Source organism: Coregonus lavaretus (assembly GCF_964263955.1).
Source record: "Coregonus lavaretus genome assembly, chromosome: 6".
In the NCBI taxonomy this organism is placed as follows: Eukaryota; Metazoa; Chordata; class Actinopteri; order Salmoniformes; family Salmonidae; genus Coregonus; species Coregonus lavaretus.
In genome coordinates, this window is record NC_139993.1 from 42,680,628 (window position 1) to 42,694,056 (window position 13,429).

The 13,429-nt window shown below is 43.0% G+C and overlaps 1 protein-coding gene across 1 annotated transcript in view; it reads left to right on the top strand.

Moving 5' to 3' along the window:
• Positions 1-13,429, top strand: part of ect2 (epithelial cell transforming 2) — a gene marked incomplete at its 3' end in the record, with an annotated part of 28,832 nt that overhangs the window by 5,836 nt on the left and 9,567 nt on the right. The window contains exons 9-19 of the mRNA XM_084164087.1: positions 188-318; positions 524-639; positions 1,011-1,073; positions 1,501-1,726; positions 2,690-2,814; positions 5,510-5,629; positions 5,732-5,800; positions 5,879-5,989; positions 6,217-6,313; positions 10,479-10,560; positions 10,698-10,776. Coding sequence (XP_084020213.1) covers positions 188-318; positions 524-639; positions 1,011-1,073; positions 1,501-1,726; positions 2,690-2,814; positions 5,510-5,629; positions 5,732-5,800; positions 5,879-5,989; positions 6,217-6,313; positions 10,479-10,560; positions 10,698-10,776 — 1,219 coding nt within the window. The remainder of the gene's footprint in view (positions 1-187; positions 319-523; positions 640-1,010; positions 1,074-1,500; positions 1,727-2,689; positions 2,815-5,509; positions 5,630-5,731; positions 5,801-5,878; positions 5,990-6,216; positions 6,314-10,478; positions 10,561-10,697; positions 10,777-13,429) is intronic.

Here is a 13,429-nt window from a genome sequence, read left to right on the forward strand (position 1 = left end):
CTTTTTTAACCTGTCTCCTCCCCTTCATCTACACTGATTGATATGGATTTAACAAGTCACATTAATAAGGGATCATCGCTTTCACATGGATTCACCTGGTCAGTCTGTCATGGAAAAAGCAGGTGTTCTTAATGTTTTGTATACGCAATGTACATGCATAGGGGCTGACAACCACCTGTTCTTACAGAAAATTCCATGCTGGAGATGAAGAGTTCCGCACAGAGTTCAAAGTTCCCCCCTTTCAAGACTGTGTGCTGAGCTTCCTGGGTTTCTCAGACGAAGACAAGACCAACATGGAGGAAAGGACAGTCAAACATGGTATTGGCCTGAGATCTTGCTGATTCATATTTGTTAGAACTTTTCAGTATTTATTTTTTTGTTCTTTGATATGTTATGTCTAGTCTTTACCAAGGCTGCTCTGCATGTACACATTCCTGTTCAATAGTCTTTATTTCTGTCCTCCCTCATATTATGGAGTCCTTTTGGAGTTTCTAAAACCTTAATCCTAACGTGTTTCTCCAAGGGGGCAGCTACCTGGAGGTTGGAGATGAGAAGTGCACGCACATGGTGGTGGAGGAAAACTCTGTCAAGGAGCTGCCATTCGTACCGTCAAAGAGACTTTATGTTGTTAAGCAGGAGGTGAGCATTTCAGTGTAGTAGATGTCAGCTTACATCACTGAACCGGCAGGAGGCAGACACACTTTTAAAAATCCCAGATGAACAGTGTCTGACTGAAGCATACTACCTCAAATTCAGGCATTTATGCACCTCAAATTAATGCATTTTTCTAATACATTGGCACTGTCAAGTCTTGGAAAATTAGCATTGTTTTTTTCTAAGCAGTATGTCAAATAAGCATTTCTATTCAATGTGTTTAGTTGTAATGATATACTGACTTGGATGGATCAATATTTTATTTTCCTTTCGACTAGACAAGTAATTTGAACAGAGATAGTCAACACTGGTGTTCCCAACCTTGTATCAATACTCTGTTTCTTTGGCTGTTTAAGTGGTTCTGGGGGAGCATACAGATGGATGCCAGAGCAGGGGAGTCCATGTACTTCTATGAGAAGGTAAGTTCTGTCTGAGTCAATCTGATTTATCCTACCAATGCCCCTGTACAAATCTCTATACAGTGGAATGGACACTGCTGAGGTTCTATATAGCTGTGTTGCACACATCCTCACGAGTCTCTTCCTTTGGAGAGAGTGAAGTGACCTAGGAAAAGCTGAAAGAATGCATATTTTTCAAATACACACATTATATGTCCGAACTCCTTTGGCTCAGAGTTTCTGTTTACGAAGGTAAAGACAAGTCTCGGTATCACAATTTTCTCCCTCCAGAACGTAATCGAGCATCTGACCAGATGACGCAAGATTTTAGATCTCGGTTAAACAAGATTACTTTCCACCAAACTGAAGTCCTTTCCCATTTTACACTCATTTTCTCCATACATCCTCATCCGTCATGACCATGTTTCTGCTACTCTCCTGCTCTCAGATGGACAGTCCTGTGATGAAGAAGGCTGTGTCCCTGCTGTCCCTCAACACACCCAACAGTAACCGGAAGAGGAGGCGTCTGAGGGACACTCTGGCCCAGCTCACCAAGGAGACAGAGATCTCCCCCTTCCCTCCCCCCCGCAAGAGGCCTTCTGCCGAGCACTCCCTGTCCATTGGTTCTCTGCTGGACATCTCCAACACCCCAGAGACCTGCAAGGCCCTGGCAGGTGAGAGAGGAGCCACAGTCACTCATAATCAGCCACACATGTCATGTCACAGGGCTGGAAACACTGGGTGTTAGCCCATCAACTGTGGTTAATAAGCCCCTCTGTCCTCGTTAAAATTTTATGCAGGCAAAAAGAGACAGGGATTATAGCATAATTAGTGTCTCATGTCAGTTGTAATCAGGGCCCTGTCATAGACTGTGGAGACAGTCACTGCTGGTCGCAGAGGGAGGCAGGAAGAAGCAACATGCTCTGCTATTCTGTTTGAACCCCCCCCCCCAACCCCCAATGAGACTGAACACCTTGTCTTTCAGAGGACAGTGTAGAGCGCAGCAGGCATATGAGGGTCTGTGCTGAGACCAGAAGGCAGATGAGGATGAGGAGGAGTAGGGGAGCAGACCAAGAGTGGACCTTCCACTGCACTAGCACCCCTACCCCACAGCTGGAGACAGGGACACTAGAGTGGGGGGGAATGGCCCAGGCCACAGAGACGGAGGAGGCTTCATGGATGGACTCGTCCCAGGAGTCACTCTGTCTCAGCGCAGGCCAGGAGAAGACAGGTCACTCAGTTTAACTGTCACTCAGTTGAACTGTCACTGTGGGGGAATCTGATTTTGCATGATATTAGAAACTATATAAGAAGGTTTTTTACAGCTGTCTTGCTGATCAAAGAGGTGCAACAGCAAGAATAGTACATTGAGAGTTAAAGCCTGGAGAGTTGATTTGAGGATGATATGATATGAAATATGTTTTTTTGTTGCATTCTCAAATGATTCTCACTAGCTAAGACAAAAGCCCAAAGCTTCCACAGAGTAGCCTTCACTCTGCATGTCAGACAAGATACCCATTTCCTCAACTGAGACATACAGGAAGTCAAAAGGTTCTGGATTGTGGATCGTCGAAGAAAACGTTTTTCCCCACTGTCTCAATCAAGATTCACTTCTTGACTCTCTGGCTCTTTTCCAGAACACTCCCGGCCGTCGAAGAGCTCTACACCTGCTGTCCTGAAGCAGTCGGCAAGATGGCAGGTCTCCAAGGAGTTATACCAGACAGAGAGCAACTATGTGGATATTCTCACCACTGTCATGCAGGTTTGTTGTTGCTGCTGCTGTGGACATCGGGCTCACAAAACACGACCGGGGATGCTGGGGTCGTTATCAGGCTGTCCCACCGGTGCCTGAATCGAGTTACCAGTGGGGGAGAAAATGATTAGGATTATGAGCATCAGGACTGTCAGCCAGGCAGGCAGGCTCCCACTCACACCACTCACCCTCTGTTGCTCATCGATCCAAGCCTCCGGCCTTTCCTTGTCTCATCGCTCCCACTTTGGCAATTCTCCATCTCTCTGCTCGCTGTAGCATTACTATGATAACAGTAGAATGGAATGTCCTCGCTCGCTCTCTTGTTAAGCAAACATCACTATGCCAAAAATAGTGTACCCACTCCTTGGCTCACTCCCCCCTAAATCACCTGTGTTTACTTTCACCCATGCCCAGTCACCCACCCCCACTCTTATGAAGTAACCAGTAGTATTGTGTCCTCTCTGTCCCATGCCCACTACACCATGCCAGCCCAGATGAGACAGATGGCAGGCTTCACGTCAGATGGTCTTTTAACACTGACTGCTGACAGGTCGACCCCATGTCCGCTGCCTTCTGAAGTCCGCCGATAAGCTGGCCTGTCAAGAGTGGGCTTGAATACCAATTACTCCATTATGATTCACACATGTTGGGCGCTTGTTAAAATGTATTTTTATTAGAACAAAATGTAATTAAAAGCCATTTGGAGCATTTTTTTTATACATTTTTCAGGGAAAGCCAAATGTACAGTGAGGGAAAAAAGTATTTGATCCCCTGCTGATTTTGTACGTTTGCCCACTGTCAAAGACATGATCAGTCTATAAATGTAATGGTAGGTTTATTTGAACAGTGAGAGACAGAATAACAACACAAAAATCCAGAAATACGCATGTCAAAAATGTTATAAATTGATTTGCATTTTAATGAGGGAAATAAGTATTTGACCCCTCTGCAAAACATGACTTAGTACTTGGTGGCAAAACCCTTGTTGGCAATCACAGAGGTCAGACGTTTCTTGTAGTTGGCCACCAGGTTTGCACACATCTCAGGAGGGATTTTGTCCCACTCCTCTTTGCAGATCTTCTCCAAGTCTTTAAGGTTTCGAGCCTGACGTTTGGCAACTCGAACCTTCAGCTCCCTCCACAGATTTTCTATGGGATTAAGGTCAGGAGACTGGCTAGGCCAATCCAGGACCTTAATGTGCTTCTTCTTGAGCCACTCCTTTGTTGCCTTGGCTGTGTGTTTTGGTTCATTGTCATGCTGGAATACCCATCCACGACCCATTTTCAATGCCCTGGCTGAGGGAAGGAGGTTCTCACCCAAGATTTGACGGTACATGGCCCCGTCCATCGTCCCTTTGATGCGGTGAAGTTGTCCTGTCCCCTTAGCAGAAAAACACCCCCTTAGCATAATATTTCCACCTCCATGTTTAATGGTGGGGATGGTGTTCTTGGGGTCATAGGCAGCATTCCTCCTCCTCCAAACACGGCGAGTTGAGTTGATGCCAAAGAGCTCGATTTTGGTCTCATCTGACCACAACACTTTCACCCAGTTCTCCTCTGAATCATTTAGATGTTCATTGGCAAACTTCAGAGGGGCCTGTATATGTGCTTTCTTGAGCAGGGGGACCTTGCGGGCGCTGCAGGATTTCAGTCCTTCACGGCGTAGTGTGTTACCGATTGTTTTCTTGGTGACTATGGTCCCAGCTGCCTTGAGATCATTGACAAGATCCTCCCGTGTAGTTCTGGATCCTCCCGTGTAGTTCTGGGCTGATTCCTCACCGTTCTCATGATCATTGCAACTCCACGAGGTGAGATCTTGTATGGAGCCCCAGGCCGAGGGAGATTGACAGTTATTTTGTGTTTCTTCCATTTGTGAATAATCGCACAAACGGTTGTCACCTTCTCACCATGCTGCTTGGCGATGGTCTTGTAGCCCATTCCATTCTTTTGTAGGTCTACAGTCTTGTCCCTGACATCCTTGGAGAGCTCTTTGGTCTTGGCCATGGTGGAGAGTTTGGAATCTGATTGATTGCTTCTGTGGACAGGTGTCTTTTTATACAGGTAACAAGCTGAGATTAGGAGCACTCCCTTTAAGAGTGTGCTCCTAATCTCAGCTCGTTACCTGTATAAAAGACACCTGGGAGCCAGAAATCTTTCTGATTGAGAGGGGGTCAAATACTTATTTCCCTCAATTAAAATGCAAATAAATGTATAACATTTTTAACATGCGTTTTTCTGGATTTTTTTGTTGTTATTCTGTCTCTCACTGTTCAAATAAACCTACCATTAAAATTATAGACTGATCATTTCTTTGTCAGTGGGCAAACGTACAAAATCAGCAGGGGATCAAATACTTTTTTCCCTCACTGTATCTTTGCTAGATCAGAGGACTTTTAGTGGGATTAAGTCTTTGATTAGATGGGAAGGGAGGGTGGCTTGTTTATATTTAATACATTCCTGCACTCTAAAAATATTTATCTTCCCCAATGTTGAATATAGATTTTACTTTCTTCTTTTATTTTTTATAACATTCTGGTAGTACTATTCAGTCTGAAATAGTGAGGCCTTATCTAAACCATTTGTGTTTCACAGCCAGTTGGTTGACTTCTCCGCCCATGCATAAGTCAATGGTACCAGCTGTGTGTATTGGTTTAGGGAATAGTAGGATCTTGGCTGTGTCTCACCTGAAACGTCTGTTCCTTTAGTTGTTCAAACTCCCCCTGGAAAAGGAAGACCAAGTTGGAGGACCCATTTTGGCTCAGGAAGAAATCAAGACCATCTTTGGCAGCATCCCAGATATCTATGATGTACACACCAGGATAAAGGTAAGCACCTCTCCTGAAAATGTCCCAAGGTTAACTGAGCAAGAGTTCAATCTGTCGTTGTCATCTAAAGACCCTCTGTTTCTTATTGGGTTGTTTTGACAGGCCGATCTGGAGAAGCTGGTCATGGACTGGTCTGAGGACAAAAGTGTCGGGGACATCATTCTCAAATACGTGAGTATAACAGGCCTTTGTTCTGAACATGTTGTATTTAGCCATTTTGGACATTCTGACTGTTCCTTTGTCTGTCAGTCTAAAGACCTGGTGAAGGCTTACCCGCCATTCGTCAACTTCTTTGAGATGAGCAAGGAGACCATAGTGATGTGTGAGAAGCAGAAGCCACGGTTCCATGCTTTCCTCAAGGTACGTGACCACTGTGGTGAGACTATGTACATTCGTGTATACATCCATGTGAGTGTGGGTTTTGAAGTTACCATATCCCTCATGTTAAAGTTCATTCATTGCTCATCTCTTTATGTAAAGTAAGCATGGAGATAAAAACTCTGTTAGTGCGTGCGAGCATGTTTAAATGAGTAGGCTGCGACATCTGTCAGGTCTCTGCTTCAACAGCAGTGTTTTCTTGCCTCCAGATCAATCAGTCGAAGCCCGAGTGTGGGCGGCAGACGCTGGTGGAGCTTCTGATTCGCCCCGTGCAGAGACTGCCTAGTGTGGCCCTCCTTCTCAACGGTAAACTACACACACACACTGCACACACTTGACAGCCACATGTTGAGCAACATGCTGCATATGTGGCATGATAAAGTACTAATTATAATGCATTCTCCTCACCTGCAATATGAAGAGGTGTTGCACGGTATCCCTAAACTTAGGTACTTTTTCAATACTAGAACATGAAAAACGGTTCGGTAGTAGAATTTCTGTTACTTTCGGTACTTCTATCAAATGTGTCTCATGCCGTATATTGACTGAGTGGATCGTGTCGGTCTAGTAATTTGTCTGAATTCTCTCAAGGCAGTAGTAGGCTAGGCGACATGCTCTTGCGCATGCAATGGGGAGTCAGCAAGAGAGAGAAACTCAGCAAAAATAGAAATGTCCCTTAATGAACGTGCACCTGTGGAATGGTCGTTAAGACACTAACAGCTTACAGACGGTAGGCAACTAAGGTCACAGTTATGAAAACTTAGGACACTAAAGAGGCCTTTCTACTGACTCTGAAAAACACCAAAAGAAAGATGCCCAGGTTCCCTGCTCATCTGCGATAACGTGCCTTAGGCATGCTGCAAGGAGGCATGAGGACTGCAGATGTGGCCAGGGCAATATTGCAATGTCCGTACTGTGAGACACCTAAGACAGCGCTACAGGGAGACAGGACGGACAGCTGATCGTCCTCGCAGTGGCAGACCACGTGTAACAACACCTGCACAGGATCGATACATCTGAACATCACACCTGCGGGACAGGTACAGCATGGCAACAACAACTGCCCGAGTTACACCAGGAATGCACAATCCCTCCATCAGTGCTCAGACTGTCCGCAATAGGCTGAGAGAGGCTGGACTGAGAGCTTGTAGGCCTGTTGTAAGGCAGGTCCTCACCAGACATCACCGGCAACAACGTTGCCTATGTGCACAAACCCACTGTCGCTGGACCAGACAGGACTGGCAAAAAGTGCTCTTCACTGACGAGTCGCGGATTTGTCGGAGTCGCGTTTATCGTCGCAGGAATGAGCGTTACACCGAGGCCTGTACTTTGGAGCGAGATCGATGTGGAGGGTCCGTCATGGTCTGGGGCGGTGTGTCACAGCATCATCGGACTGAGCTTGTTGTCATTGCAGGCAATCTCAACGCTGTGCGTTATAGGGAAGACATCCTCCTCCCTCATGTAGTACCCTTCCTGCAGGCTCATCCTGACATGACCCTTCAGCATGACAATGCCACCAGCCATACTGCTCGTTCTCTGCGTGATTTCCCGCAAGACAAGAATGTCAGTGTTCTGCCATGTCTAGCGAAGAACCCAGATCTCAATCCCATTGAGCACGTCTGGGACATGTTGGATCGGAGGGTGAGGGCTAGGGCCATTCCCCCCCAGAAATGTCTGGGAACTTGCAGGTGCCTTGGTGGAAGAGTGGGGTAACATCTCACAGCAACAACTGGCAAATCTGGTGCAGTCCATGAGGAGGAGATGAACTGCAGTACTTAATGCAGCTGGTGGCCACACCAGATACTGACTGTTACTTTTGATTTTGACCCCCCCTTTGTTCAGGGATACATTATTCCATTTCTGTTAGTCACATGTCTGTGGAACTTGTTCAGTTTGTCTCAGTTGTTGAATCTTGTTACGTTCATACAAATATTTACACATTTTAAGTTTGTTGAAAATAAACGCAGTTGACAGTGAGTGGACGTTTCTTTTTTTGCTGAGTTTATATATACAGTTGAAGTCGGAAGTTTACATACACCTTAGCCAAATACATTTAAACTCAGTTTTTCACAATTCCTGACATTAATCCTAGTAAAAATTCCCTGTCTTAGGTCAGTTAGGATCACCACTTTATTTTAAGAATGTGAAATGTCAGAATAATAGTAGAGAGAATGATTTAATTCAGCTTTTATTTCTTTCATCACATTCCCAGTGGGTCAGAAGTTTACATACACTCAATTAATATTTGGTAGCATTGCCTTTAAATTGTCTAACTCTGGTAGCCTTCCACAAGCTTCCCACAATAAGTTGGGTGAATCTTGGCCCATTCCTCCTGACAGAGCTGGTGTAACTGAGTCAGGTTTGTAGGCCTCCTTGCTCGCACACGATTTTTCAGTTCTGCCCACAAATTTTCTATAGGATTGAGGTCAGGGCTTTGTGATGGCCACTCCAATACCTTGACTTTGTTGTCCTTAAGCCATTTTGCCACAACTTTGGAAGTATGCTTGGGGTCATTGTCCATTTGGAAGGCCCATTTGCGACCAAGCTTTAACTTCCTGACTGATGCCTTGAGATGTTGCTTCCATATATCCGCATAATTTTCCTTCCTCATGATGCCATCTATTTTGTGAAGTGCACCAGTCCCTCCTGCAGCAAAGCACCCCCACAGCATGATGATGCCACCCCTGTGCTTCACGGTTGGGATGGTGTTCTTCGGGCTTGCATCATAACGATGGTCATTATGGCCAAACAGTTCTATTTTTGTTTAATCAGACCAGAGGACATTTCTCCAAAAAGTACTTTTTTGTCCCCATGTGCAGTTGCAAACCGTAGTCTGGCTTTTTTATAGCGGTTTTGGAGCAGTGGCTTCTTCCTTGCTGAGCGGCCTTTCAGGTTATGTCGATATAGGACTCGTTTTACTGTGGATATAGATACTTTTGTACCTGTTTCCTCCAGCATCTTCTCAAGGTCCTTTGCTGTTGTTCTGGGATTGATTTGCACTTTTCGCACCAATGTACGTTAATCTCTAGGAGACCGAATGCTTCTCCTTCCTGAGCGGTGTGACGGCTGCGTGGTCCCATGGTGTTGATACTTGCGTACTATTGTTTGTACAGATGAACGTGGTACCTTCAGGCGTTTGGAAATTGCTCCCAAGGATGAACCAGACTTGTGGAGGTCTACCATTTTTTTTTCTGAGGTCTTTGCTGATTTCTTTTCATTTTCCCATGATGTCAAGCAAAGAGGCACTGAGTTTGAAGGTAGGCCTTGAAATACATCCACAGGTACACCTCCAATTGACTCAAATGATGTCAATTAGCCTATCAGAAGCTTCTAAAGCCATGACATCATTTTCTGGAATTTTCCAAGTTGTTTAAAGACACAGTCAATTTAGTGTATGTAAACTTCTGACCCACTGGAATTGTGATACGGTGAATTATAAGTGAAATAATCTGTCTGTAAACAATTGTTGGACAAATTACTTGTCATGCACAAAGTAGATGTCCTAACCGACTTGCTAAAACCTATAGTTTGTTAACAAGAAATTTGTGGAGTGGTCGAAAAGCGAGTTTTAATGACTCCAACCTAAATATATGTAAACTTCCAACTTCAACTGTATATATATCTCCTCTGCCAACAAAACAACTAACGAACAGCAAAATCAGACAACCCCATAGTAGAATAGTTTACCTATTTACCTAGTCAGCTTGTCGATGTGCGAGAAATAGTTAAAGTTACGACTTTCGACAGGAAGAGAACTAGTCAGCTTGTCGATGTGCGAGAAATAGTTAAAGTTACGACTTTCGACAGGAAGAGAACCATGCATTCTAATAAGCAGTCAATATGCAACATTTCTTAAAGCAATCGCGGGAAAAACATTTTGAAAGCAGTTTTGATGGCCCTTGTTAAAAAGACCTGCTTTCCATCACTACCTCATTTATTTTTAAACTCCTAAAAATTAGCGCAAACTGCAGTTTTTTAAAAGAGTATATCAGCATAGTGCTCGGCAATTCGATGTGACTGCATACAGGAGACCGTGGGCTAAATAAAATTTTATTTTATTTGAAATGTAAGATGGGTCAATTGTAACAGGTAGGCAGGCTTACATTACATTCACTGTTGTACGTTTTTGGGGAAATTAAAGTAATCAATATGTTGCTAACTAGTAACAAGTTGTAACTAGTTCAGCCTTCCACAAAAAAATTATCCCGGCTTTCTTTTTTTGCCATGGCGTCGTTTTGGTATCGTGATACTAAACCTGGTATTGGTATCGAATTCAACATTCTGGTATCGTGACAACACTAGTATGAAGAGTGCTTGATTTGCAACTGAAATGTCACAAAGAAAAAAAGATGCTCCTCGCCTTTATCCACTGTTAAAAATCTGTCCTTGTCATGTCAGTTGTTTGCCCTTCACTTTTCATTATTCTATCAATTATGTATATTATTGTCCATTGACCCCATCCATGCTGCAGATATTAAGAAGCACACTGCTGATGACCACCCTGACAAAATCACTTTGGAGAAGGCAATCGAATCACTCAAGGAAGTTATGACGTGAGTCAACTGTGCATCTTCAGCCATGCCTGAAGCATTTTGTTGTAATGAAGTTGAAGCCTCATCCATTATCCCTCTCATTTACATAAAGTGATTGTAGCATCAGTTGGCTAAACTGAATGCATTTTATCCCCCAGTCATATAAACGAAGACAAGAGAAAGACAGAGGGACAGAAGCAGATCTTTGATGTCGTCTATGAAGTTGACGGCTGCCCTGTAAGTTTGTGTATTTCCTCACTAGAATGTGGCACGCTTTGTTGAGCCTTTAATCTGTAAATGGCTGTCCTCTAGCCTCTCCCTATGCATTCAGGCTGATACCACTATTTAGTTCAAATCATTTCCCTGGGAAGCATTTTTCGCGCTGTTCAATGCACTTGTATATCTTGTAGTGCATGGCTTATTGTGCTGTGTGTATGTTTCAAGCTACATTCTGGACAGAATTTATGTAGAGCTATGTGTATATGTGAACCAAGCCATTTTTCTGTGTGCTGGTGTCCTGTTTTAAGGTGATCTATAGTGGACATGAGTTGGTACTAGAGGGAGTAAATTAGTACACCTCTGGCTATGAGGATAGCTCTATTTATCTGGATTTGGTTAAGCAGAACCAGGGCTGTTAGGGTGACCATATTAATGCCACACCGGCAGCCACGGGTCACGACCGCAGTCAAATTCCACATGACCGTTGAGTCACGGTAACTAGGCTTCTCCAAAACTGACCTCTGATGCCGTTGATGGTCATTAGTAGCCTACCAAACTTGCTAACAGCCAGTAGCTAATGGCTGGTACTCAGCACTCTATTGTCCCTCTAATCACTCTTGACATCAATGCAAATCAAAAATCAAACCAAACTCTTCATGAGAGCCCTTGGCATTTAGAGTTTGAGAGGAATAGGATCACCTGTTGTGCAGTGAGAGCCAGCTCCTCATAGCTGGTTGATGCATGGAATGAAATAAGGGTTCCTATAAGCTCATGTTGTTTTGATAGCCTCTATTAAAAAGAGGAGGATCCCATCAGCTTTCTATAGGCTAGGCCTACTATATATTTATTTCTCAACTTTCCTAATACTAAGCACATTGCTTCGCTTTACAATCAGAGCAGCCTACCCTGCTGGCATGAAAATGAACTGTGGGAAAAGCGTCCTCCATTCGCTATTCAAGTGCATATGGATGACGTCTTTTTTTTACCCTGCCCCTGTTCCGACAGGTGCATGATAATGGTCAACTTTCCTAATACTAAGCACATTGCTTCGCTTTACAATCAGAGCAGCCTACCCTGCTGGCATGAAAATGAACTGTGGGAAAAGCGTCCTCCATTCGCTATTCAAGTGCATATGGATGACGTCTTTTTTTACCCTGCCCCTGTTCCGACAGGTGCATGATAATGGTCAATCCCCCCCCCCCCCCAATAAAATTCCACAGGATTTTGTATATATAAACTAAAGACTAGATTAAATTGAGAATAGTTTGATGGGTGAGAATATTATCACTTGTGGATTATGCCAAGTGCGTGCAGTCTAAGGCAAGAAAACAGCGCATCATTTTTTGCAACTTTTCCAATCATAGAGCATAGCCTAGCCGATAGGCCTATATGTTTTGATAAGGTTTGTATCACAACTAAAGTGGCCAAATAACTCAAAACGTAGCCTTTAGGCCCAAGACCCCTGGAACACAGTTGGTTAGCCCATATATAGCCTACAGAGCCTAGTGAAATGTGTTCTTATAAGCCCAGTCATTGCTCAATCGCGTGTGAAAACAGTTTTGATTGGACACTATTTAAAAGTCAATCCCAGCTTTCTCGTGTTGCTATATTCATTGCTCAATTCTTTAAATTAAGCCCATTAATCCACTTTTCAAACGGTGTAGCCTAACTGGTATATTAAAAACGTAACCTCACTTAACCTCCATTTGCTATTCCAGTGCAGGTTACGGTTGACGTTTTTTGTTGGTCTTTCTAAATAAATATTCCACATATTAGTAGGCTATATGTGAAGACCAGATTAAGTTGTGATTGGTGAGAATATTTTCAACTGCTTGTCAAATTGTGAATGAGAGACTGAAGTGTGTGCAGCCTGCGCAAGAAACGGAGCAGAGTGCTAAAGTTGCATAAATAACTCTAAATTAAACATATAGGAGGACTTGTTTCTTTGTTAACTGCTCAACACAGAATAGTTGGAAAAATTACTAGTGTCATGCTCAAAGTAGATGTCCTAACCGACTTGCCAAAACTATAGTTTGTTAACAAGAAATTTGTGGAGTGGTTGAAAAACAAGTTTTAATGACTCCAACATACATACAGACTTCAACTGTATGTATGTATGTATGTATGTATGTATGTATGTATGTATGTATGTATGTATGTATGTATGTATGTATGTATGTATGTATGTATGTATGTATGTATGTATGTATGTATGTATGTATGTATGTATGTATGTATGTATGTATGTATGTATGTATGTATGTATGTATGTATGTATGTATGTATGTATGTATGTATGTATGTATGTATGTATGTATGTATGTATGTATGTATGTATGTATGTATGTATGTATGTATGTATGTATGTATGTATGTATGTATGTATGTATGTATGTATGTATGTATGTATGTATGTATGTATGTATGTATGTATGTATGTATGTATGTATGTATGTATGTATGTATGTATGTATGTATGTATGTATGTATGTATGTATGTATGTATGTATGTATGTATGTATGTATGTATGTATGTATGTATGTATGTATGTATGTATGTATGTATGTATGTATGTATGTATGTATGTATGTATGTATGTATGTATGTATGTATGTATGTATGTATGTATGTATGTATGTATGTATGTATGTATGTATGTATGTATGTATG